Source organism: Hirundo rustica, chromosome 3, assembly GCF_015227805.2.
Source record: "Hirundo rustica isolate bHirRus1 chromosome 3, bHirRus1.pri.v3, whole genome shotgun sequence".
NCBI lineage: Eukaryota > Metazoa > Chordata > Aves > Passeriformes > Hirundinidae > Hirundo > Hirundo rustica.
This window is the reverse complement of record NC_053452.1, coordinates 46,667,015-46,693,291: the sequence shown is the minus strand read 5'-3', so window position 1 is coordinate 46,693,291 and position 26,277 is coordinate 46,667,015. Positions and strand designations below refer to the sequence as shown.

The 26,277-nt window shown below is 35.2% G+C and overlaps 1 protein-coding gene across 4 annotated transcripts in view; it reads right to left on the bottom strand.

The window, feature by feature from the left end:
- Window positions 1-1,176: 1,176 nt before the first annotated feature.
- Window positions 1,177-26,277, bottom strand: part of RYR2 (ryanodine receptor 2) — a 384,235-nt gene continuing 359,134 nt past the window's right edge. For all 4 annotated transcript variants that reach the window (XM_058419591.1, XM_040059776.2, XM_058419590.1 and 1 more), the window contains 15 exons: window positions 25,876-25,940; window positions 23,921-24,068; window positions 22,246-22,332; window positions 21,230-21,448; window positions 19,000-19,130; window positions 18,393-18,435; window positions 16,415-16,548; window positions 12,363-12,423; window positions 11,094-11,240; window positions 10,106-10,240; window positions 8,542-8,698; window positions 6,650-6,714; window positions 5,812-5,912; window positions 4,282-4,333; window positions 1,177-2,579 (listed from right to left, as the gene is read on the bottom strand). In XM_058419591.1, the coding sequence (XP_058275574.1) occupies window positions 2,484-2,579; window positions 4,282-4,333; window positions 5,812-5,912; window positions 6,650-6,714; window positions 8,542-8,698; window positions 10,106-10,240; window positions 11,094-11,240; window positions 12,363-12,423; window positions 16,415-16,548; window positions 18,393-18,435; window positions 19,000-19,130; window positions 21,230-21,448; window positions 22,246-22,332; window positions 23,921-24,068; window positions 25,876-25,940 (1,641 nt within the window). In that variant the 3' untranslated portion in view covers window positions 1,177-2,483. The remainder of the gene's footprint in view (window positions 2,580-4,281; window positions 4,334-5,811; window positions 5,913-6,649; window positions 6,715-8,541; window positions 8,699-10,105; window positions 10,241-11,093; window positions 11,241-12,362; window positions 12,424-16,414; window positions 16,549-18,392; window positions 18,436-18,999; window positions 19,131-21,229; window positions 21,449-22,245; window positions 22,333-23,920; window positions 24,069-25,875; window positions 25,941-26,277) is intronic.

The window sequence follows — 26,277 nt, the reverse complement described above, 5'->3', positions numbered from 1 at the left end:
ACAGTGTGTATTATATAGTATGTGGACTGCTTGAATAATATTAACCTGTTAAAAGTGCACATTAGAGGTTTTTTTGTTGAATTATCTGTTAAGATAAAGGCTCTCCATGACAAACTTGGTGCATCAAACAGGAAATGCTAAATTTCAGGAACTCATAGAAAGTCTACAGGCACTGCAGAGCAAACTGCAGAAACTGGGTCTGAAGGTCTGTCAAAGCAAGTCCAAATCCTTTTTCAGCACTCAACGCTAATCTTGTAAACTCTCCTGACCAGTTCCTAGATGTAGGAATTTGCTTTGGCAAAAGCTATAATTGAGTTAGTAAATGAAGATTTTTCACAGTTAAAATTTTTGTGTCACCATATAATCAGTAGATCTCATCATTAAATAAAAACACTAGTGTTTAAGCATGGCTTCACAAATATTTGTTAAACAGCATACTGGCTACAACAGGAAGGATGCCACAGGAGCCCTTTGACTTGGAACCTGAGTTAAAGAAACATGTCACGTTTATTCTGGTATTTACCAACAAAGCCCATTTGAATTTGTTTTGAAGATAAAGTAATCTTGAAATATCCCTCGAATCATTAGCGATACATTGTTCTAACAAATGGGCAAAACTAAAATAGCGTGTGTACCTACGTGTGTCAAATAACAACTATTCTCATGCTGTACATTCAAAAAAAACATGACTACAACCCCCCATTTCTAAATCTTAGACACTAATCCCAGAAAAGCTGAATAAAGGTGCTTTATGAAGTTGTTCCAAATAGGGAGGAAATGGAGTAGGACTAAACATTCCAGTCTGGGTGAGAATGGTTTCAAAACAGAATACATATTGTGGTTGCTGCATTTGTCCCTTGCACTGTCACCAGCCTGCCCAGCCTCTCTCTGCCTCAAATCTTGCAAAGTTTGAGAGAATTTTACCAGAACCATGAACAGGATACCAAATTCAGCAAAATTCACAGAACTGAAAGCCTTGCTTTTAAGAATACAGCCTTAGCAATTTAAGTGATTATTCCCTTAATTGCATTTTTCTTTTTTTTTTTTAGTTATAACAATATATTGATACAGAAAATTTCTTTTATGACAAAACTGTGACCTGTAAAGAAATGAGGGAGAGCAACAGAACAGCAAGAAGTCCATGAGAAAAGACCAAAATCAATACCAAAACCTTTCATTAAGAAAACAGTAGCTTAATCCTGGTTTGAAGTGGTTGAAATTAATTCAGGGATTGATAAAAAGATTCTATAACAAAGACTTCAAACGCTAGCAAAACCAGTTTGTTTCCATTCTGAATGTCTCTTTTTATTTGTAAAGACTGGCATTACAATTGAAAAGGACTCAAAATGGAGTAATGTACACATCATTGGTGTTTCATGATGCAACAGATGGAGTCCCTGAATGGATATTGCTTCAGCTTTGCTTTTAAAAAATAATTTAACAAGAAAATCTTCAACTCCACTATTGATCACAGGTGGCAGAAATGAAAGAAAGAAAAAAAGAAGAAACCAAAATTACTGTCAAATTCATAACATATATTCATATTGTTGGTTGATGACACTTGTTCCAGATGTACAATAAAGCCCACAACACTTTATTACTATGGATATAATTATTGTGAATGCTTTTTCATGTTGATCAACTTGTTTCTGAAGGTTGTTTTTTGATTGTTTTAAACTTGCATAATAAACATGCAATGAAACATTTCTTGTTAAAGTGTTTTTTTGCAGCTGTCTTGTATTCATACAAAGATTTCATAAAGTAGCAGTGTTGTATCAGAGCATTACCAAAATAAGAGCAAAAGCTAAAGAGGACGGTAAATGTGAAATGAACTCGATGAGAATAACCTAATCTTGTCCTGAGACACTCCAGTCTTATTAAAAAGATGTGCACAATCAAATCCTTCCTCCCAAACCCACCAAAACCACAAAATAAATATTAAATTGGAAGGGAAGACATAAAGAAAAAAAAAAAAAAATCATGTCATCATGCACTCATCTTCTGCATAGCTCAACCCACGTATAGTAAGGCACTATTTCCCCACAACTTAGTGTCCACAACAATCTTTTATGGTGCTCTGTGAATTATATATAGTTCCTTCCAGGATGAAGAAATAAACAGACCAAATGAGTGTTGCTACCATGTCACCCCATGTGTGATCTTTTAGACAAGGGTATCATCTGGCAGTTTCAAAAATAAGCTGTCTCAAGTCTCTACTTGTGTGTGCATGTTATGTATAGGGACATCTTTTGTCTGTGCAAGTGGTAGGTTTGGTTCCAAAGTTGCTGTAATTTTTCATTGTTCTTTACTCCAGTGTTCTCAAAGCAAATACACAAGAAAATAAAAGTGCAGTTGGGTCATTAAAAACAGAGCTTTGGTGCTCCAAAATGCACACAGCATTGGGGATTTAAGAAATCTTTTAGACATTCCCAAAAGAGCTGGGAAATACATGGACATTTTTGTCCAGAAATCGTCATTTTTGCTTAGTTGAGCTGGTCTTCATATTGTTTTCGGAAGCAATCACCAGCAGGAAAAAACTCCCAGCACCGTTCTTGATACATTTTCCATACATATGATTCCTGAAAGAAACACAGTTTAAATTATTTAACTTGCTTTAATGAGAAATCATCAACCATGACTTTTTTTTCTTTTCTTTATATATCACCTCACTTTTTTTTGATTCTGTGCATGCTAGCTTGTTGAACATCAATCTACAAAATCATGTTAATAATTTTGATTAGATTAGAATAGCTTTTACTTTTTTGTCACCTGGTCAAAAAGCAGTATAGAAATGCACAGAAGAGAACCAGGTAGCTTAGTTCTTTTTGCAGGAAGGAGGAATACTGTAAAGCTAAATTAAAGTAGGACACAAGACAAATAGCATGGTAAGCAGAATATTTTCTGTCATAGAAATTTGACTGAATTTCTGCATCAGTCATTTCAAAACATGTCTACAAACAATACATAAACCAAAATGACCTTTACAGTCAGTATTTTCTGAGTCAATGGCGTTTGGTATTTCTTCCTTTCTGATTATTTGTTTGGGTAGGGTTCTGTCTCGAGACATTCCAAAGAATAGTAAAGAATATGTCTGTTTATTTCTATTTTAATCGCACCATTTAAATGTGGTTTCTATTATGCAAATTTCATGGTAGAAAGGGCATATGTTACACCAGTTACAGAATCATAGAATTATTGAGGTTGGAAAAGACCTTTTAGATCATTGAATCCAACCATAAACTAGTGCCAAGTCCACCACTAAAGCAAGTTCCTAGATGTTACGTAGTATGAAGTACTCTGAATTTTCAAACTATCACCTAACAGTATCAAAACAGAATAGTTAGTAGAAATCTGTCTTCAGTGAATACAGTAGGATACACTGCCAAGAAAACGGTAAGTGCAAATAAAAAAGACTTTTAAAATCTCAGTTAGCATGAAATTCTCAAATGCCAAATGGATGTTCAAAAATAGCAATGTAAATACATAAAATCATACTGGACAAGGCTGAGATTTATGCAAAGAAGATGATTACAGCACGCATATCAGAGTTCAGAAAGAGGAAGCTACACAGATTCATAGCAAATCATCCCTCTGACCCAAGTCTGTAGGGCTATATATATGGTATTATTCAGATCTTTTGGGTTTTGATCTGCAACAGAGGAATATTTGCTTAGGCAGCTGAAAGACAATCACTAGGAAAGAAAAATACTGTAAATTTGATCCATTTTCCTAGTGACTTTTGATATACTTAAAGGAAGTTAAAGGGGCACCAGAAGTTTGAAAGAATAGAGAAGAACAAAGAAAACCCCAGAGAAAAGTTGACATATTTTTTATTTTAAGTATATGCACAAGTTCTTTCATATGGACTTATTCAGGAGTTTAGACATAGAAGATAATATGTATATGATAATAATAAAAGACAAGGACTATTAAAAAAAAGAATCAAAAGGGAGAAATGAAGAATGCTGATTTCACAGAGTACTTCAGTGTTCTGTTTCTCATTATTTTTGTTTACAGTATGTACTTATATTTTGTGGAAATAGCAATTTAAAAATAACAGGTTCAGATACCAAAAAAGGAATAGAAAGTGGTACACTTGATACTCCTGACCATTAACCAACCAAAGTCTTAAGAACTGCTTAGAAGAATGAGAACTAAGTTCCATACCATGGGACTTGGTCCCATGGTATGGGACTGTCCATTAGAAAAATCTTAGTTTTCCAAAGCCTGAATGATTTTTATTTTAGAATCAGCTGGCATTAATAGAGTTGTTCAACCTACCTGTCCTGTATGCTCGGTTTCATCTTTGTTAATAAGATACATCAGAAAAAACCTACAAGCAAAGAAACAGCTGTTATGAGTGGAGTGTTTCGAAACATCAGGCAACCCACAAGGAGATGGATATTCTTCAGCATGTACAGGGATAATGCTGCTCATGGACTTACAAGCTCCAGATTTCTATCTATAACAATATTGAGACAGATTAAATACTTTCCTGACACTGCTGACACTCATTGTTCAATTACTATATTAAAATACCTTAGAGTCAGTTCGACTTACTGTAGTTAGCAATTCAGTTTAAATGAAGATTTTTCAAAGCTTTCTAATCCAAAAATTACAACAAACATTTTCTTGCCCATTAAAACCCACTTGGAAGCAGACAGAAAATGGTCATTGGAAATTTTTTTCCTCTTCCCACACAGAATAAAAAATGCTGAAGATATCTGAGAGATTTCTGTTGTTTAATTACTGGTTGGGGATATTTTAGCAGTGTATGCAAGATCAACACAAGCGGAAAAGAACTTGTAATTAAAAAAAAAAAATAAACATTTGTCTTGAGGGTTTGAGCTGACATTCACAGGGTGATAATTTCAAAATTTCCCTTATAAGATACATTCTCTCCAAACACATGTAAAAACATAAAATATGATCATCCACAAAAAGAAAAAAACCCAATTCCTCAGACTGAGCCACTTTAAAGCAAGTATGCTATTTGTACAGTATTTAATAAATAGGAACAAAACCCCATATGATAGTGCTTTCAATGTATTTTGTTTGCACAACCTATTTTTCAGGCGGAAGGCTTTTATAGGCTTGTTTGACTTTGCACTCTCATTCTTTTGTGTATACACAATGACAGTTTAAAAACACGATGACACAATCCATGTCCTGCTTCATACTGACAGCACTAGTATAAAATACACTCTAGCACTGGATTTTCATATGTGAGAGGAACAGTATGACACAGTGGTTATAGAACTGATAATTGGCTTTATTTAGTTTAGTGGTCACTGGTGCTCTGTTTGGATTTTCCAGAAGTGGACCTGATGCCCTTGGTTGATCCCTCTCATCTCTAGCTCCTCATTATAGTTCCCTACCTCCCTTTGTCCTTGGTTCCCTTAGTCAGCCTCAGCATTCCACACAAAATATTTTGTCCCATGTAAGTGTTTTTGTCTTACTCCTGCGTTTGTTCTCTAATTCCATCAGTCTCCCAGCCAGGTCACATTGTTCCTCTGTACCTTACACACATCATTCAATTTTGTAATTTATGTGGTGTCTGCAGCCACATATCAAGTTCATTTCCACCTAAAACCTCATACCAATTTCTTATGCCACAACCAAGCTGGAAAGCAGGATATGAAACTTATTAATTCCTCGCTGACACTGCCACAGAATTATACATTCACAAAGTACACATGCACATCAAAGCCAAACATTACTGACTTTTACTTATGCAAGAGAGGTAATCAAACACCTGTGGAGGCTGCAAGGACCATGAGTTAGTGAGGAGTGCATTTTTAGTATACTCACAAATAATTGGCCAAGTTGTGCTCCTGTAGTGTGTGTGTTTCAAAGCCATGAGGCACTGTATCAAAGTAGTCATTTCCTATTCCACAGATAAAGCACTTCGTCTAGAAGAAAGAATACAGAGCACTTCAACACTCCATATGACACTTGCCCTGCTTTCAGAAAAGGCAAAAAAAAGTAACAATTTTCTTGAAAATGGCAATGCATCACATATAATATGCACTGAACAAAAAGGCTTTTCTTTTTATGATTCAGACTGGATACCTCAGTAAAAAGAATAAAAGCTTAGCTACCATCAGAATAGCTTCTGACTGTTTAAAAAACCCCAAATCTTTGCCAGCTCTATATGAACAGGTATCAGGAGCCAGAATGGTATACAATGGTCACAGCTGACTATTTTAATGTTAAGCAGCACTTACTGTGACACACAGCAATATTTACCTCAGTGTTTGTCCAGCTGAAACTGAACTGAACAAGCTCCAAGGTCACATTATAAAGCACAGCTGATTTGCAACACTTTCCTGACTTCTTACATGTATACATCAACAACAGAATAGAAAACCACAAAGCACAAGATACCTTCACACATATATTAGCCAAAGAAAATTACATCTGAGATGAAATCAACATGACAGTGTTAACACCCTGTGTTAGAAACATCTAGTTTGAAGATCCAAAAGATTCAAATAGCCACAGACATGCAATTCATTACAATTCACATTGTATGATATGAGTACATGTACAAAACGGTATTTTCCTCTTACTTTGAAAAACTATCCACTAGCTAAATTGTGTTTTGACTGAAAATACATACTCCTGAAATGTGTTCAAATACTCTTACCTCCATGTCTTCCTTAACTTGCTCTTGCTGATCTCTTAACTCACCAAAAGCATCAATAATTAAACCTAGGGTTTAAGTTAAAATGATAGTTAATGTTCAAGAACAGAATTGTGACAAAGAATATCTGGAAATCCAGGGATAACATAACGCTGATAAAGAATATTAAATGAGAAGCTTCTGCAAAAATAAAAGAAGCCAATGTACATTCCAAAGACAACAAAACCATAAAGAAAAAAGAGCAAGCCAAAGAAACACCAGTAATATGGCTGGAGGTACCATTTTGAATTATAAAATGGGACAAGCAGACTTTGTTTTATTCCCAGTGCTCTAATCTTGATTTAGTACATTAAGATATACGTGGGTTTACAGTGATTAAGGCCCTACTCTAGGAAAAAAAAAAAAAAAAAAAAAAGAAAAAAAAAGCTGTACATTTAACAGAGTTGAGATATTTATAACATGGCAGATGCAGAGAGGCCCAGAGCTCCATGCATCCTCTCTCAAGATGGCTGTCATGTAGTATAAGGTTCCACTAGTGGAGATCTGGCAAAAGGAAGGGGTCATTTAAGGGAGATACAGAAAGAAGAAGAAAAAGAATCACAGGCTCTACGGCTCAGATTATAAACTGCTTGTAACCATCCCTGTACTTACTCCAATACAAATAAGGATTAGCTCCACAATGACTATTGTCACTCCTGTACACAAAGCTTGACAGTTAAGGACTCTATTTTTCAGCCACTCTCAAAACGAAGAAACAAACCACATGAGATAATCCAAGCTATAAAAAAAAATTTCCACTGTTCCCAAGCCTTTTCAAAAAAAAACCCCTGTTGCTTGAGTAAGAGTAATAAACAATTTACCACTCAGCTCAAAGCTGCCTTTTGAATTTCCTTGTAGTGAGTGAGAAAGCACCCTTACTGCTGTCAAAATTATCCTAAGTTAGCTGTCAGCTGACAGAAAGCAATGAGGTATCAGTATTTATGACAGCAAGTGAACCCTGAAAAACTACTTATCAATTTTTCCAAAATTGAGAATATACTCAATTTAAACTTGTGCAAACTTTAATAAAAAATTACCCTTTAGGCATTATTGACAGTATTTTAAAGTTATAGTATGAAAATAAACAGGGGTTTAAGTACTTTGGGTAGTAACAGTAAACATAAATAATGTAAACATATTAAAAAAAAAATTCTTGACATGCCAAAATAAGGTATCCACTATCCAGATTACAAGAGTGAGAAAAACTATCAGTCAAAGAGTTTCACTGAAATTCCAAAGCTAACTAATGAGAGCTAACTTTCCACTGTCATTAAGCAGACTATACTAAAGCTGTTTCGTATCAAGCACCTTTTTTACTCTTAGACATTGTTCAAATAAGGAGGCATCTCACAAAACAGCAATTTTTATGTAAGAAAACATTTAACATCTTAAATCTATGGTCCAATTTTCACACCACTATTACCAATCTGAAGATGTGCCAGATAGTCAAGAGAACTTACGATGCTGGCAGGGGGAATACTGACAGCAGTACTGACTTTGATCATGAAAGCTCACCTAGAATGGGGCTACACTGAAGGACAACTAAGTTGTGCCACAAGATTTCTACAGGAGGCTTTTAGAAAGAGCAATAACAAGACAGAAACTGTAGTGATATCAGTACTCTTAGAGCAAAAAAATTATTTTTTTTTCTCTTGATCCAGCTAGAGCCTGTAGATTTTACAGTCTCAGAAGAGCAGTATACAAGAGTCAGCTGGGTGTGATTTTCCATATAAATCTTTCCTTCATGATCTGCCCTGCTGTTCTGTCTGAATCTTAGGTATGTGTTTACCACAGCACTAAGATCTTTATACTGCTAAATAACGCTTTGAGTCCCACTGTGGATTACAAATGCATACCTTGAATAATTGCAAGCAGGATGACAATCACAAAGAAGAAGAAAGTGATGTCAAAGATAATCCGATAGATTTCATATTCATCTCCTGCTGGATCTTCTATTTCATCACCAATGCCTCCTCCTGCACGTACTCCAACATACATATGAAACATGTAGCACTAGAAAAGACAAAGCAAAGGGATACAAAAGCTGTTTGCAGCTGTTTGCTAAGAGCAAAAATACCTAGTGTTACAAATTCAGTAATTGGTAGAACTGGTCTGTGGTCTAGGGACTATGACACATCAAGCCTTATTTTTCTCTCCTTTGAGACTATGCATACTTCTGATGGAGGGGAAATGCTGCTGTACAGTTGAGGCTGCAGTATTTCATGGTCTGTCATTATGTAGCAGTTCAATAAGATCAAAAGTTCAACTACCAGAAGTGCAGCAGCACCCCATGATTCATGTAAAATCATTTCAGCACTGTAAATAGGAAATATCACCACCACCACAGACATCTCCTTTTCCAATTTCCTAGTTCAACAGTGAATGATTTTCCCTGCTTTAGTGTTTCAAATTCAAATTTAAAAATAAACAGCCCTCCTCCACAAGCCGAAATAAAACAAAAAACCCACAAACAAGCAAAAGATCTTTGTGAATGCTTGTGCAGTGAACAGGCTAATAACTGAAAATGTCCGAGAATAATACTGTGAAACTATGATAAGAAAAGTGGTATAATAGGTCTGTCAGTACAGTTGGCTGGGATGCTGACAGTGCAAAACTTCCAATTTTATCATGTTATAATTTAATAAAAAATTATGGCATCCCTCTCTAGAGGTCTAGAGCAGGGGATTGGGTTTTTTTCCTTTAAGAAGCTTTGCAAACTACAGGTCAAGGTTTTTGACCCTCTATCAAAAATAATGAAGACAATAACAAACTCCTAAAACCTAACCATACAAAAAATCCATTCTTCTATTTCTAAACCACACTGTCCCCAAAATCCCTTCTGTAAGAAACTGATATAGTACCATACAATGCTGCGTGCCCCTTGCCTGAGAAATCTAACATTTTCTAGAAACAGTTATACTCCAAGACTGAAAGGTAATAATTAACTTAATGAGTGAATGTAGTGATACTTATCTAAAAAGTTTTGGCTTTTTATTTCTAAAAAAAATTATGTATATTCATTTTCTTTTAAGGATTTACATTACTTTTGAAAATACTTGCCTATAACTGACCCTTCTCCTGAATGACCTGTCAAATTTCAAGACAGGTCATTTAGCCAGCTCAGCTTCACAGCTTATAGTTGTTTTGCATTTTTTTAACAATTATAGAGAAGTCTAGTACCACGTTTCTTCTATTACTTTATAGATGAGTTTTCTGGGCATACACAAGATCTACCTATTTGTTGAGGATGTCCATCATATTTGTCCTATTGCTTTCAACTGCAGTCTTTCATGCCTGCTGGCTAACGATATGACTATATGAATACCAATTAACAAGAAGGTCAGGACAAAACCACAACACCTTGAGAAAAGCAAACAAACAAAAAAACCCCAAACAAACAGAAAGCAAAATAAGACTTACTGTTAACATATCATCACATTTCATGTCTGGCATATCACCATCTTCACTCTTGTTGTAGAACTTGCGGAAAAAATTGAACGCCACTACTGTATACAAGTATACCACTACTGCCAATAATCCCACTGTTAGGACAAGCTGGAAGACAAAATTACAGAATAGGTGTAACACCAATATGGAATTTTGATTTATCTTTTCTTTCAAAAAAAAAAAGAAGGAACCTAACTCTAAATTGTATGTACTAGCAGCAGAAAACTTTTACTTTTTATACATTTTTGTAATACAGAATAATATATCTGCATATTCTCATGCAAAGCTTGTGCATTTAATTTTATTTTGATTACAGACTATGTTTCAGAAACATTTGTCTGTAATTACAGACAAGTTATGTGGATAGATAGATAATGAAACAATCCATTAGAATCATATACAATCCCCATAATCAGATAAAAAAATCTGAAAATCACTACCTAATAGTAATATTACTATCACTGAGTATATAATCAATTGAAATACAGTTATCTACTAATTTAATAGGAAAGCAACTTTTTTTTTACGTGCATGAAATCATATATGAAAAAACCCTGTTGCTAATATTTTAATATCTCTGAAAAGCAGCAACAAGTAGTCCGCTGCAGCATCATTTGGATTTTGCTCTGAGCTTAACGGAAAGCAGCTAGGACGGAGCTTCAGTATCCTGTAAATTGGTATTTCACCTGTGCAGCTCCCAGATCTAAAAAGTTTCATAGAAATAATGCCCCTTTATTCAAAGGTAATTTGCTAAAACTTCAGGACTAATTTTAGAAGGGAGAATACTTTTCCTTTTCTTTACAAATCCCATTGTCTAGTTTCCCCATCAACTCAAGTTCTAGAGATCACGATGAAAGAACATTTCTGTTGTTAACCTGCAGAGCACCTGACTCAAGTAATGAAGTGATCTCTCCTGTGTACTCCTCAAGTAAAAAAGCTGAGAAGAGAGGACAGTTGATACCTGTTTGCCATTGTGGGTAACTGACGACAGGATAGTTCGTAATGTCTTGAATCCCATTGCAATGTCAAGGAGATGAGCAGCAAAGAAAAAATTGTTGTAATGGCCAAGGACTGACATGGTCATGTACCATGCTAGGTAAAGGAAAGACTAACAGAAAAAATAAATAAAGTCAAAATAAAATTCTTGGCTTTCATCTTTAACTTAATTCAAAACAATAAGGAAAAGTAGAAAATTCTCAAATATGCTTTTCTTTAAAAAAAAAAAATCTACTGTAAAAAAAAAAGTCTGATTTAAAATACTTTTTATAATGTCCAAGTAATTACAGTAAAATGCTAATGCCCAAAGTTAGTTAATGACAATTAGTGGACTCTGTAAGCAACAAAAGGAATATTTTAATTAATCTGAGCTACAAAAACTCCTATTTAAACATATAAGTATTATTTAAGTAACCACAAACGTTAATTTCATCTGATCCTCTATCAATTAATTTTTATTGAACTTAAAGACAAGTATTTATAAGAGCAATTATATTCCATCCCTTAAAAAAATACTAGTCCCAAACAAACACCATTTACATATATGCTATCTCTAGACCTCGAGGCTGTTTCCACTTTTCCTGAGTACTTTCAGATTACACTTTCATTTTCCATCTGTCCTAGTTCTAAAATAATTTTTCCTCAATCATTTTTCTTACTAATAAATTAATTAATTAGGCAAATAACAATCGTAAGACTGAAAAACCATATGATGACTGACTTCTTAAACATTCTTGTTTATCTCTCCTTCTTTTTTTTGCTTTTAAAGACTCCCTATTTCAAATTATTAAAATAATTTGTGTCACGCTGTGGCACATCTTACTATTGGTTTCGATGATACAAATTCAGCAATTCCAGATACATTAACTATATTGCTCCGACTGTGCTCCAGGAATATTCAAGTGTTCATAATATTTATGAACATTAGGACAAATGGCAATTGGCATTCATACAGTCAGTTTTCTAATTCTACAGTGTAGCGCTTCCTTATTGCTTCTAATAAAGCATTATCAGAAAGAGGGCAGGAATTGACTGAGGTCAATGCTACCAATGTAACTGTGAAAATATTTTGACAATGTCTCCTTAGCTTTCATTTAGATTTATTTTACTACTATTTCTTATAGTAAATAAATCCAGAGTATTTCACACCTCTTGTTGAAGCACTTTACCTTAACAAATGAAAATTTAATTTTAGAACATGAATATATACATATGCATATACTGAGAAACTTACATTATCAGTGAAAACAACTCCTAATTTCCACATCTGGTACTTAACATCAATGGAATTTAGCCTGTAAAAAAAAATTTTAAAAACTGCATTTTACAGCAAAACACAACTGGAAAACGTGAAACACAATCTGTAGGAAGTGTATTGTTACATAACAGGAGTCAATAGCTGATCAATTTCTCCAAAAGCTGAAATACATCAGAACCTTGTCCTAATTCACAATTTTACGCTGCAATGAAGCTGCCAAAAAAAAAAAAAAAAATAAAATAAAATATATATATATATATATATATATATACTGTTTTGAATTCATCAGACCTATATGCTGATTGATCTCTAAAATTTTATCATGCATACAAGGTGTCTTTAAAATCCATGGAGAAAAATATATTTTGTTTTCTTTTTAATGCAACCCACCTAAGCCTGAATCAGCTCGTCAAAAAAGGTAATAGAATTTGCACCCTAAAGTGCCAATTCTTTATCTTAGTTATTGTAGCATACCTTGACTGTCACAATTGGATGACATTAAAGACAGACAAATTTAGATCAGATGAATCTCAGAGCTTGTTCAGAAAACTGACCCATTTTTCTAAGGGTATAAGGAAAATCATTAACGAAAATATTATAATTCTTATCAGTTAAAGAGTTTTGATATAGGTACTTAGGAAAATCTTCTATTAATGTTATTTTTTTGTAATATAGAAAGCATCCAGTCAGATAAAAAACATTCTTTATTATTTGTCAGCCAGGTATGAAATACCTTTTAATTTTGTGCCAGGCACTGAACATCAACAGGTGATACTTCATCGAGGATGGTGCCACTTGACCATTACAAGAAAGAAAGTATTGAACCAAACCAAGACAAGGAATTATAGGGTGCCTGTAAGCTTTCTATGTGTATTGAAGACAGAGCACAGAATAGATTATTATTATTATTTTGAGGTATCCTCCACAAAGCCTCTGCAAGGATCCACTAGATTTAAGATTCCCAAGTAAATAATCAAAGGAGGAGGTATTTTACATTAGCATCCATAAGGGGAAAGGTTTGAAACTGAGATTCCTACATGTGCATCATCCCTTTCAATGGAACAGGCTGGGAATTTAGACATTAACAGTGACTGTGCCTGCCTCTCCACCACAACAGCTGAAACACCTACCCACCTGTAGATATGCACTTCTACTTAGAAAAACAGGCACATCCACACTTTTGCAAATCCTGTAGTGTCATCATAGCAAGTATAAATCTTGAGACTTCAGGTGTAATAACTACTGCAAGTAAAACTCCTTTTTCACTAGCCATTACAGGCAAGAGAGAGACTGTCACTTGAGGAAAAAGTCTACTAGTTTTCCAGGAACAATCCTGTTGACTGACATACTACATTACTAAAAATAGGGTTATCCACTCCAGAATCTTTTGAAAACCTAAATTATAGTTTCTCATGGCAAGGAAGAATTTGACCTTTTAAATTCTTCCACATTGTGAGGCCAACTGCATTTATTGTTTGTACACTTCACATTTAGGATATTGCTTAACTTCTCACCAACCTATAAAAACTTCAGATCTTCCAGGAGAAAATTATTTATATTTTTTCTATTCTTGAAAGTGGAAGAATTCTTCTACCATGTGAGCATTTGACAGAAGCCCTGCTTTTTTTTCCAAATTAGCCTTGTGTCACCACTCGCTGTAGATGCTTGAGCCTTATCTGCCTCTTCTATTGACTCTGATTAAACTAATGATCACAGAAACAAAAGCAGTGAGACAGGTAAAGGGACAGGGAAATAATACTAATAATGGCACCTCTGAAAATTAATTTTCATGCGTCTTCCACATTATTTTCTCCAATATACTACATCCAGGATGCCATATAATTTAACACCATCCACCCCAAGGAAGAAACTTATTCAATGGAAAAAACAGCATCACAGTCTCAATCTCAGTGTGCAAAATTTAACTGTCCTTACTGTCTAACCTCTAGGAGAGCTCCAACTGGATCCTCCTTCTAAGTTGGTTATATTTAAATAATACTGCAACATATCTAAATAATTATATAAATATTAAAATATTTATACACTAAATAAATACACTTTAAAAATATTCAAGGCTGCAACAATGAGCTGGGTGGCTCTTCAAGAGTCAGTAAAATGCAGATTTTTTTAATGCAGTATTCCACTGGGAAAGGCAGAAGCTTTTGAAGAAGCATGAAGAAGCATGTTCACCTGCAAGTAGAGTGCTTTAAGTCCCTTGCAAGAAGACAGATGTAAATCCCGGGCTATTTTTCCAAAGGAAAGAGAACATGCAGAAGGCAGGGGTCAAAGAGACCTGTTCACTTGTATTGAAGATGAAAATGCAGTGAACTTCCCTTCTGTGCTGTGAGGCACAGGTATCTGGTCTGGCCTCAGCCTGCACCACCTCCTCCTGGCACGGGCAGAAGCACCAGAGCTGCAATCTGCACCACGTCACACCATTCCCTATTTTCTTCACAAAGTACTGCAATAAGGGGTCAGTTCCAATGCTTTTCCCAGCTCTCTCTTCGCTGCATGCTAAAAATATGTCAAATTTGGAATCTAGAATATGTGTAAGTTTTAGTAGCCTCATTAGTATTCATTTTTGTAACTGTTAAAAAGTGGGTAAATGTACCTTCCTGAAGAGTGTATTTTTAAATGCAACTGGTTCCGCAAATTTTTATAATATTTATTTAGTTTTCCTGCAACATATTAATCTGTTATGAGTATGGAATGATTCCTCCAGGGAGAACATGAAATATGGATGAGATAGTAATTTTTTTTTAAAACTGTATATAACATGGAGGAGATATCAGAGATGTTAAAAAAAAACAGGCATCCTTCAGACATGATCCTTAAACTAAATATTTCATCAGGCTTCTCAAACTGCTTCATTCTGGTCTGTTTTTTCAAGTTTATTCACAGAAACATTATTTAATGTTTTCCCCTCATATGAGTATGAGCACACAGGGAAGCAAAAGTAGTTGTATTTTGTTTTTATACTAATAATAAAAGTAGTAGGTTTTTTCCTAAACTCAAGCACAGGTCCTATGATAATCTAGCAGGAGCAAAACAGTGTGGAAGAAAGCATTCCAGAAAGTACTTCTGCCACAATATTATATTTTTTTTAGTAGTGAAATGCCACAGAGTTCTTGAGCCTTTAACTGCACCTGATTCATTGTTCAGACAGACTCCTGGTTTACTAATATCCATATTTTATAAAGATGGATAAAAGAGCCATCCTTACAAAATCAGCTCTTGTTTCAATGCAATTCTAATCTACCATCAGTCACTGCCTACTTCTCATAATCCTTGCATACCCATAGATAAAATGTTGCTTTTAGAGAAAACTTTAAATAGACCTTACATCAGAATCTGTGTAGCATTAAAATTCCATCTGTTAAAATATGTTCTATCTAGTTGAATACCTTTTTTATAACAAGGAGAACTAGAAAAAAAAATTTCTGCAGTGCTTTATAAAAGCTGTGGATGCCTCTACAAAGGAGAATTTACTACTCTGAATGCCTAGGGGCTTCTTTTTATTTCTGTCTCTCAAATGATAAATAAATGCATAGTTTAGGGAAAAAAAATATAAAAGGATGTGAAGATTATTCATGCAATTTCCAGATTTTAGCGGTCACTAGCACTTAAATTTATTCCATCACTAATAATCAGAACACACTGTGCCATTTTTGCCCATTCTTTCCAGTTGAGCCGAAGTGAGAAACTGAAAAGGAGATTCCAGCCCAGCTGTAATGACAGTGTCAAAAGAGTGGGAATGTGGTGTATTCAAGCAGCTGTGCACTGAACTAAATCTTCATACTTAAAAAAACAGAGGAATCCTGCATATACGTTGTCTATAATTAAATAAATTTACAATATTATTCCACATAAGAACTTATTTCTCACGCAAATATACATAAATGAGCAACAGATGTTTTGCCTGAATGACAAACTTTGAATGCTTGATTTTAACTTACAAAAAACTCCAAAAATAAAAAAAAAAGAAACTAAAAACCCCAATCACAAACAAACTGTAGGCAAATGCTTACACAGCAGAAAAGGAGCTGTCCTTCTTTGGTTTCTTCTTTTCTCGAGCATCACTAAAATCAAGGGCAGCTTTGTCCATTCCTAGTAATTCACTGATCCTGTCACGGCCATAGAACTCCCCATATTTATCCATTACCTAAAGTTAGAAGGAATATTCAAAAATATTCATCAGTGGAGTAGATCAGCAGTTATTTGGCCTGGATCTGAAGACGAGAGGTTTAACATGCAAGGAACCTGAAAACAGTGCTTCATGACTCTGGATAATATTTTGATCACATGATCTTGAACATAGAGTTAGAGCAAAAAAATACTTTCAGTGAATTCAAACTAGCCCCTATCTCTTTCTTACAAAATTTAACATGATTCATAAGTAATTTTGCCAGAAATAAACATTTACTTGCTTCCATAGTGAGTGAACACACAGCTCTTTCCTAAATATTATCTCTCTCTTCTCATTTTAAAAAGAACAGTCAAAGAAACACAAATTTTTCTATAACAAAATCATAACTAAGTGAATCCTGAAGGTGAGGAGGTATTTTGCCACCTCTAAATATTTACTGATTTTTTCACAGATTTTTAGAGAAGCCTTTTTTGTAACAAGCCTGAAAACAGTGCTTCATGATATGGATTATTTTGTAGACTGGGGATTAAAATACAAATATATATAAAAGAAGACATTCATGGCAAAATAGTCTATTTGAGGGTAGTTAAATCATACAGTGCAGTTCCTCAGCCAAAGCTAAAGTATCAAATCTTCACACAGCTTAAAACCATACTCCTTTCCTTCTGACTTTAGCCTTCACTGACCAACTACATTGACAGAAACAACACAGAATTTTATTTTCTTTCTCAAGTATGCTGTGAGAGCTACTGCTTCCCCTACTGCTACAGACAGGCAGAAATCTGTATGTAACAATTTAAAATATGAAAAAAACACCATTTTCCACAGAAAAATGAATACACAATTCAAAGAAATTTTTGGTCAGGTTTACCTAAGTCTGCTACAAAGCAGAAGAGCTAAGAGCATTAAAAAAGACATGTTTACAAGAGTATGATATAAGATTGGTATTAAAGTGTGAAGGAGGGGTAAATCTGATCCAATAACATGGACATCCTCTTTTTCAGTTGCGACCAAACACACTAGAAAGATTATTTTTGCTGTAAGCTATTGTACAAACATTAGATTTATTTCTTAAGAGCAAGCTGAGAAAACATTAGAAATAGTGTTTGTAAGAAATGAGCTTCTGCAGTCCCTGCATAGAGAGGACAACTTTTGAGAGAGAGATCATTAGCTTATGCAATAAAAGCTCACCTGCACATCCACAAAGGAGCCCAGAGACACAAAGCTTGGGGAAGAGTACAAAGAATACCTTGCCCAGCTAGTCCCAGGGCCATCAGCCCATTAAAAGCCCATTTCCTCAATCCTAGAGGACTACAGTGGCACAATGGCAGGCAGGAACCCAAACTATGGATTCACAGTGAATGGCTGCTCTGCCTGGTCCCTTCCCAGGGCAGTCCCAGAGAGCCTCAGACCCAAATCTGAAACCATCAAAATGGGTAAAATGAGTCACTGGTAAAAACTCTCCAGATCACCAATCAGAGGATTACTGCATACACTATAACCTTCTGTCGGGTGAGGGACACCACTCGCTGAGTATGGAGGCAAATACAGAAAAGATGTTTTACGTAATTGACTTTATACATACAAGCACACACAAAATTCTTCGTGTAATTTCATGAATGTATTTGAAATACTTTTTTATACAAAATCTGTATGTAGAAGAAAATTGAAATATATAAAAAATAGTTGTAATAATGTGGTCAGGAATTCTGTGTATTTCAAAATTATAAATATGTAAATCTACACTAAATCAAAGTTGTATTTCAAAGAAGTGTAGTCCACATTGCTCCAAACATGAACAGAAATATGCATTGGAATTTTATTTTAGCCTCATAAATCTTTTTAAAAATAAGCCTTACCTTTCTTTTTACAAACTTATCCCAATAGTTATTTGGAAAAGACCTGAAAAACACAGATAAACACAATTACGTTTTAGAAAAATATATACTGATTCTGTTTCCAAGAGTCTTCATGGGGTGGCTATCCCCAGTTAGTCACTTGTGAACCCTCTGGAGTGAAAGTTGACAAATGGTATTCAGCCTACCATGTAAATGTGAGAAGCACAGCAGAGCCAATGCCTGCAGACAGGGTTCTAGAGCAGCTACATCCCACACACAGTCCCACCAGGCAGAGAAACAGAACTTTAAATATGTGATGCAAAGCACAGCTCACTCTTGAACTGACAGCATTGCATGATCATCACCACTGTCCTTGCCAAAACAAACCCGTCCCATTTCTTTTTTCTTCTATGAAGAGAAATAATTTTAAGGCAAATATTTGGGAATGCACAAGATTAAGCAGTAAATATTAACCTTACAGGTGCCTGAAAACTTTGTATATCCTTGCTAGAAATATACCCCTAATAATTGCTTGTTTCACACAAGATGAACGATAAGTATATAACTGTGGAAATAGAAGAACAATTACTTGCAGGGCTATAATGAGACAGAGTAAGTAAAAACTCACTGTGTGTTGATGACAAGTCTATCCCACTGTCCCTTAATATCATCTTCTGATGGCTGCTCAGTTATATATAGCCCATCAAATTCCAATTTCCTTGCCACTTCCTTTTCTCTCTTAAAAATAACCAGTGGAACCTGCGGTTGAAAGAAAATACAGGAATTATGTAAAATACACTGGTATGTCTGCAAAGTTTAAGAAAAGCTGGTTGTTCTGAAGAAATATGTATCTAAACTAAAGAGAGCAGAAATAGTATCTGAAAAAACTAAAAGACTTAACAATTGCCCAGAACACAGAAAAGGTTTTGATACACTAGGATCAGGTTATTCACAATAATTAAACTACAGTGTACTAAAGAGTCGTAAAAAGATGGTCAAATCACCTGAAGAGGAATCCTTCAAATAAAAACAGTTTTTCAGTGCTATGAAAGGATCAGATGTAGTCAAGTGAAAAAACGCTAAAATATTTTTTTAATCATTAAAAATTCTAGTTCCAAATACTGTTTTGCGATGATATTTTTGGATTTAATTTTGATACCCAGAGATGTTAGAGGCTGCTTTCATTTGTTAAAGAATTTTTGAGGTTTCACAGTGGGAAACCAAGTGTTTCACTGCAAGGAGCAAAGACTGTAAGGAACAACAACAACAAAAGAATTGTCAGCAGCTGAGACACCTAGACAGACTTTACCTACAACTCTCTTTCATCAGCTGGGTGACTTCAAAAGTACATTTCAAGAAGGCAGATGTAAATAGTGGTCAAAGTTGAGTGGATTTTTCTAAGAAATCACTTATCAAGAAAAAGTAAACTATACTCTTTACTGGAACTATTTCACAGGTCCCCAAAATGAACCCACCTTGCATTACCCATCTTGACTGTAACAGTAGTCAAGAGTGGACATGAGCATACTGGAACAATAATAATAAAAATCAATACTACTCAAGCAACACGGTGATTACATCAGATACAACGAAAAAGAGTTCCAACACTATTTTCAAACAGCTAAATGAGAAAAAATGTAATGGGATTTCATGCTAAGCAATATTTAGAAGCAAACTTATCACACACAGGCCTGTAGTTGAGAAGATTTTGGACTTAAAGATCTCCAAAATAGAGACTGAAACCATATTTGGACCATATTTCGGTTTCAAAGTTGGAAAGAAGGCAATTAATTAAGATAAATACTGATAACAGTGATTTTCTCTTTTAGTCAGAGAATAAATGTATTAAAAAAAAAAGAAAAAAGCAGCATAAAAAGTAATAGCAGAAACAAACTAGAAAGTATGAGGTGGGCGAAGAAAACATCTCACAAACCAGAAACCTAAGCTTTCATCCTGCATGGCACCCAATGCAACAAAAAATTTATTTCACTTCTATAGACCTGTAGGGATACTTAGAGATGAAAATCAACACTAAATGTTGATACGATGAACATTTCCTTGAACTACAAATGCAGATTGTGTCTTTTAGCATAGAACAAATTATTAGCCATTAAAAGAGAAAAAGAAAATATTAAGAACTACATAAAACCTTAATAAAGATAAGAGGACAAATGAGCAGCTGGGTTCTATCAAGGGTCCATTTAATTTAGCCATATCCTGCACTTTGACTCACAGCTTTTACCCTGGACGTGTGTAAAAATGGGGGAAGTACATGTTAGACTTACTTCTCCCAGCTCCAGAGATTTATGACATTTGGTTTTCTCAAACCATAATCAGCATTTTGCCAATGGAAGTGGCATCGTTAGTCTTCACAACCCTAACAGAGATCTTCTCCAAGGTATTCCTTTAAAAGATGCTTAGGCTCCTGCCAAAATACTACCAGCAGAGTGCCTATGTATGAACAGCAGGCATTTTATAGAGTCACAATATGCAGCAACAGTAGTCCAAAATGCTGCACTCTTTTCAAATCACCTAATTGAAAGACTAGTAATGCAGCATCTAAAACTGTCATCTGCCTCATGTGCATTCACACCTTGTCTTCGACAGTCACAAGCAGCTTCTGAAGCAGTTACTGCTCTATCTGTCTGCCTGACAGCAAATCAGATTCTGGCCTACAGCTTCCTGCATAGACACATCACCTAACAAACACTCTCTGGGTAGATTACCCTAACAAAACAGAGTTCTTTACACGGCACCCCAACCTGCTTAAGCAGGTTGACTTTGTTCTATATTATGTCGCTAGACAGAATAAGGAGTTTAGACCTTAAAAAAAAAAAAAGAGTTAATTTTTTTCTTACTTTCAAACAATAATACCCTATGATGCAGAAGAAGGAGATGACTGTGTGTAGGATGGCCAAAATCCGCAGTGTGGGCTCCATGTAGCCACTGCTTTCTTCCAGGACATAATGCACTGCAATGACCCTCTCATCATCGCTGTCCAGGATGTTCAGCTTGGTACTTTCACCGTCAGATACTACAGGAAGTTCCTTTTCTTCTGTCACAGCAGATGTGGAGACCTGTTTAAAACACTTAATATTGCAGCTGTATTCCCTTGACAGGAGTTTTTCAATACTACAAGCTAAGTAGTTAAGCTGAAGAAATGATACCAAGGAAAATATAACTGTAAAGAAACTTTAAAGAAATAAAAATGTCCACAAAGAATACCTCAGCAATACCTTTTCATCTTGTTAACACCAGTCTGTGATAATATGCTTTTTCCTTCCCTTTTTTTTCACTGTCAGTCCAGGTTACCAAATTTGGTCCAAGATTAATTTTATAATTTCAAATGCAAGAAAGGGCACAGACCTCTTAGAAGAAACCCCTGACACTAGTCTTTATCATCACAGCTCTCTGCCAGAAAACAATTCAAGTCCAATAACTCTAGAGTTGCATCAATGATACTAAAAGCCTTTACAAAATCAGTGACACCCTAGGCAGCTTCAGATGATGCGACTCCTGGCTGTACACTCTCTTTCAGGAGAGCATAATGGCACAAGAAAACATCTCAACTGACATGGATTAGTTTAAGTTACCTGTTAAGGCTCACTGTACTGGTAAACGGAGCATCTAAGGCAAGGCTGTGTCTCTTAGCCTGTTGCCTTTGTCCCAGCACAATGCTCTGTCAATAGCTATTTGTGTACTGGAAGTCTATTTTCACTTTATTTCAGCTGTCACCATGTTAGATTTCTGAAGTGGTAGGATGAAGCAGGTATTTAATCTGCTAGGTTAGGCAGTTTTACCTGAACATATTGACTACAAAACCCAGATATTTTCCAGTGTCCAACTTGAAAAGTAATATTTTGATGAATTCTACCTTATAGAAAAGAAGGATGAAGTTGATGGCAAAAGCAACAAATAACGCCAACATCCTCATGTTGTAAAAGTTTCGTGCAAAATAATTCTGAAAGAAGAGAAAGAGAAGAGAACATAAATATACTTTGCCTAATAAGGATTCAACCATCATTAGGAAGTTGCTGCTGAGAGGGGTGCGTTACCCTGGTGGGGTTTTTTGTGGGTTTTTTGGTTTTGTTTTTGTTTTCCTTATGGAACTTTGTAATAGAATTATAAATATTAAAAAAAAAACAAACAAAAAAAACCCAAACATTTTGAATGCTTTGAATGTACAAGTTCTCTCCTACTCTACATGTGCAATAATAAATAAAGGATCTTTCATTTCACTCCATTTACAAAGGATGAAGGATTTCTAATTGCCTCTTACATCTTTTTCATTGTCCTCTCAGTACACTTGGAGACCACACAGATATCACAATGTAAGAGTAATGTAATAACAATACAGAAGTCTCTATTTTCCCTGTAGTTCAATATTCATACACATAGCAAATTGCTACTTTTACCGAAAAATAAAAAACCCTGCATATAAGTTTATCTTAAATATTTTCTATTCCAAAATCAACTGCGTTTTTACCAGGCCAGCAAAAATTCATGTGTGACTTGAGTACCATGAATAGAAAGCTTTTCTGACACTTTGATGCTAGGACTGCAGATATGACAACTCACTAATCTTTACAGCACACATTTTGAATGCTTTATAACTTCAACAGGAATTCTGCCACTTTTCAGTCCTAATAGTAAATGAGTATTAGTGAAATATAAAATGAGACTTCTAGACAAAATTAAGCTAAATTCACACTATTTCAATGTGACTAGCCTAAGAATGTATCTCATTTCAAAAGCCAAATTTAAACACTTCATTTCTTAATAAGATTTTGACTGCAGTTTTGTAGTTTTGCTGTGTTCTCATGCTAGAAGTGGGCCAGCCCTACACAATTATACACTATACACATAGCAAAGGTGGATTTCTTTTTGCTTTACACTTCACTCTAGCCTCAGAGAATATGAATGGAATATCCTAGTTAATAAAAAGCATGGATTTTAAAGTTATGGAGCAGATATTATCTGATATTTCACTGAGAGACTCTCAGATGCTGTTTTACATTTTCATTAAGTCTTATTTTCTACAGGTTTTGAAAAGCTTGACAAATACAAACTTGCTATTTCACAAAAAAACCAAAACAAAACAAACAAACAAACAAAAAAACCCCCACCACCTGTAATATCTTTTCTTGTTTGCTTCAGGTTAAGCATTGTATCTTAGTTGATTCCTTTTGTAGGAGAGCTTGTAATTTCCCAAAGGTATCACTCAGGGAAGGAGAAATCCTACTTTCACTAGCTACTATAAAAATTCAGGAATTTTACTCCCAGAAAAATGCATGGATGTTTCCCAATGATGCACAGGCATCTCTGAATGTCTAGGTTTGGCACAATTCCTAAGAATTAATTTCTTGTATACAAAGTTATTTGTGTGCTTCTTTTCTCTAACATTCCCATTAAACCGTTGCTTCGTGTCCTTTTTATGGACAATGGTAGATAGAAAAATGCAGTCCAGAAGATACTATTTGTCTTTGCATTGTTAGAATATGAACACATCTCCGATAACAGCTAAACACATAAGCTAGAGAACAGCTTACAAGAAGCTTCTGCTGGTATGCAATGATATTCTTCCAGAAAACTGATTCCTGAACTTCTGGTTCTCCGTATCTGTGTGTATGCAGTTGTCTTAATTTCTGTTTCCCTTTGTCTTCCTTTGTTTTCTCTTCTTTTTCTCCATCTTCTCCTCTTAGGATACAAATGAAGGTAAAATAATATGTCAAATAAATAAAACCGCTAAATTAAAATCACACTTGAGAAGGCTATTGCATCTTTTAATGAGGCTCAAGTAGCCAGGACTCATGCAGTTCACACACATGACAAATATCCCTCTTCCGTCCAAAGTGCTGGCAAGGGCAACAGTCTGGTTAAGGCTACACATGAACTTACTGGTTTGGCATCCTGAAGTGGGAGTGCTAGCTGGTAGAGGCAGGCAATCAAAAATCTGCCAACCTTGCTATCAGAGCTTCTTCATAATTGTGCAGCTCATTCTTGCAGTGACAAAATGTCTGTAAGCTGACAGCTCTACGTCTGCATAAGTGCCTATATGTTTAAGTTCTCCCCTCCAACCTCATGCACTTAAACAATCTAGTTCCCACAAAGGCTGCAGAAATCTTTGGTTCTTCTTGCACTTACAAGTCAAACCTTAAGTTTTAAATTCTGCATTTCTGTCCAGCTGAAGTCGTAAGTACCCACTCCAGGAGGAGATGACGTGAGATTTTGTCAGCATCTGCTGTATGGGTATCACCATGCTATCCCATTAGAGAAAGTCAGAGTTCATGGGCTGCCTTCTCCAAACACAAGATCTAAAGAACTGTGAATTGTCTTAGAAGTTAATTTGACCTGTCAGCATGACAGATGAAAAGACCACAGAAGTCCATTTGAAGTTAAACCAGACTGAGAGGCAGCTTCTAAATTACATTATTTATTTCTCTGTTCCCATCTACAAACAGAATGGCTGATGTCCAAAGCCGGCTCATCATCCTTGAAGACATTTGATAAACTTTCACTTGAAAGTTTGTCACGTTAGGAGAAGCTTCAGGGCAGTTAATAGTGCCAGGCACTGTAGTCCTGACAGAAAATATAGGCGCTACTGCAACTCAGGCAGTCAAGCAGTGCAATCAACAGTGAATGACCTTCAAAAGTCAGGAAGATGCTCCCTCACAAAGTTATAGTGGCCAGGTTAGAAATTTGCTGAACTGAATAAGAAGAGTTTTTGTCATGGACAAGTGCTTGTCATCCCAGAAGAGCAGAATTATTAGAGTTTGAGACTAAAGGAGCTTCTTAGAATTCTGCCAATGATAAATCAGCTACAGAAACTGGGCACAAAAATGTACATGTACCGGGAACCATAAAATACAGGGGTGGAGATCCACGGTTTTTACTGGTTAAAACCAAGCATTAGATTTTACTTTCCACTATTTTTATTCTGAGCGAATGGCATTAACATTAGATTTTAACATGTCCTAAAAGGGTTTAAATTAACACTGATTAAATCTCTTCATAAAGATGTGAGAGTACTCTGTAATTGATTGAAATTGTACTGGAATGTAAGGTTTTGCAAAATGCAAATAATTCAAAACATGTCCCAGCAAATGGGAGAGGGTAAAGCAGATTCGGTCTCTACCACTGATGGATAGCAGGTCTCTGGAACTCAGGTGCTCTTACAGAGTTTTCAAGGAATCTTTTTCTAGCTTTAAGATTTTCCAAGAGAAAAAAAAAAAATCAATTAAGCACATTCTAAAAGGAATTAAATGGACATAGCAAAGGATGTTTCTGGGAAGAGAGAAATTAATGGAATCAGAGTGGTGCCTATTGCATGGCATTTCCGTGCAAATGTGCACAGATGAGAAGGATTGTTAAAAAAATCCCAACCTAATTGGAACATGAATGGACTGAAAATTAAAGGCAAAGGAGTACAAATGAACCTGAGTTTTTTTCAGTGAAACAAAGCACTTTTTTACTTCGTAGGATCAGAGGTTAAAGTAATACATACTCAGCTTTTTCAGGTTCTGATTTTGTTTCTTCTTTCTCTTCCTTTTCATCTTCTTTCACCTTCTCCTACAGAAAATCAGGATTAAAAATTTTGTGTAAACATTATTATACAGTACAGAATTAGTTAAAAGAATACCCAAAATGCAGAATGTTAGGGATTTTTTGTTAAACAATGGAAAACCTGAAAAAAGATAATTTAATTTACATTAAAGAAGAGAGGCAATTTAACACTGAATTAAAAGCAATCCAAAACACCATGTACTTCCAGATCGCTGTGGAAATTCAAGTTTGTGACATCAGTAATTACACACGGTTCTTTTTTTAAAAAAAGTCAGAAAACTCAGAAAAACAAGGATGCAGGTTTTATTTCAAGACTACATTTAATATATGTAAAAGAGAAATA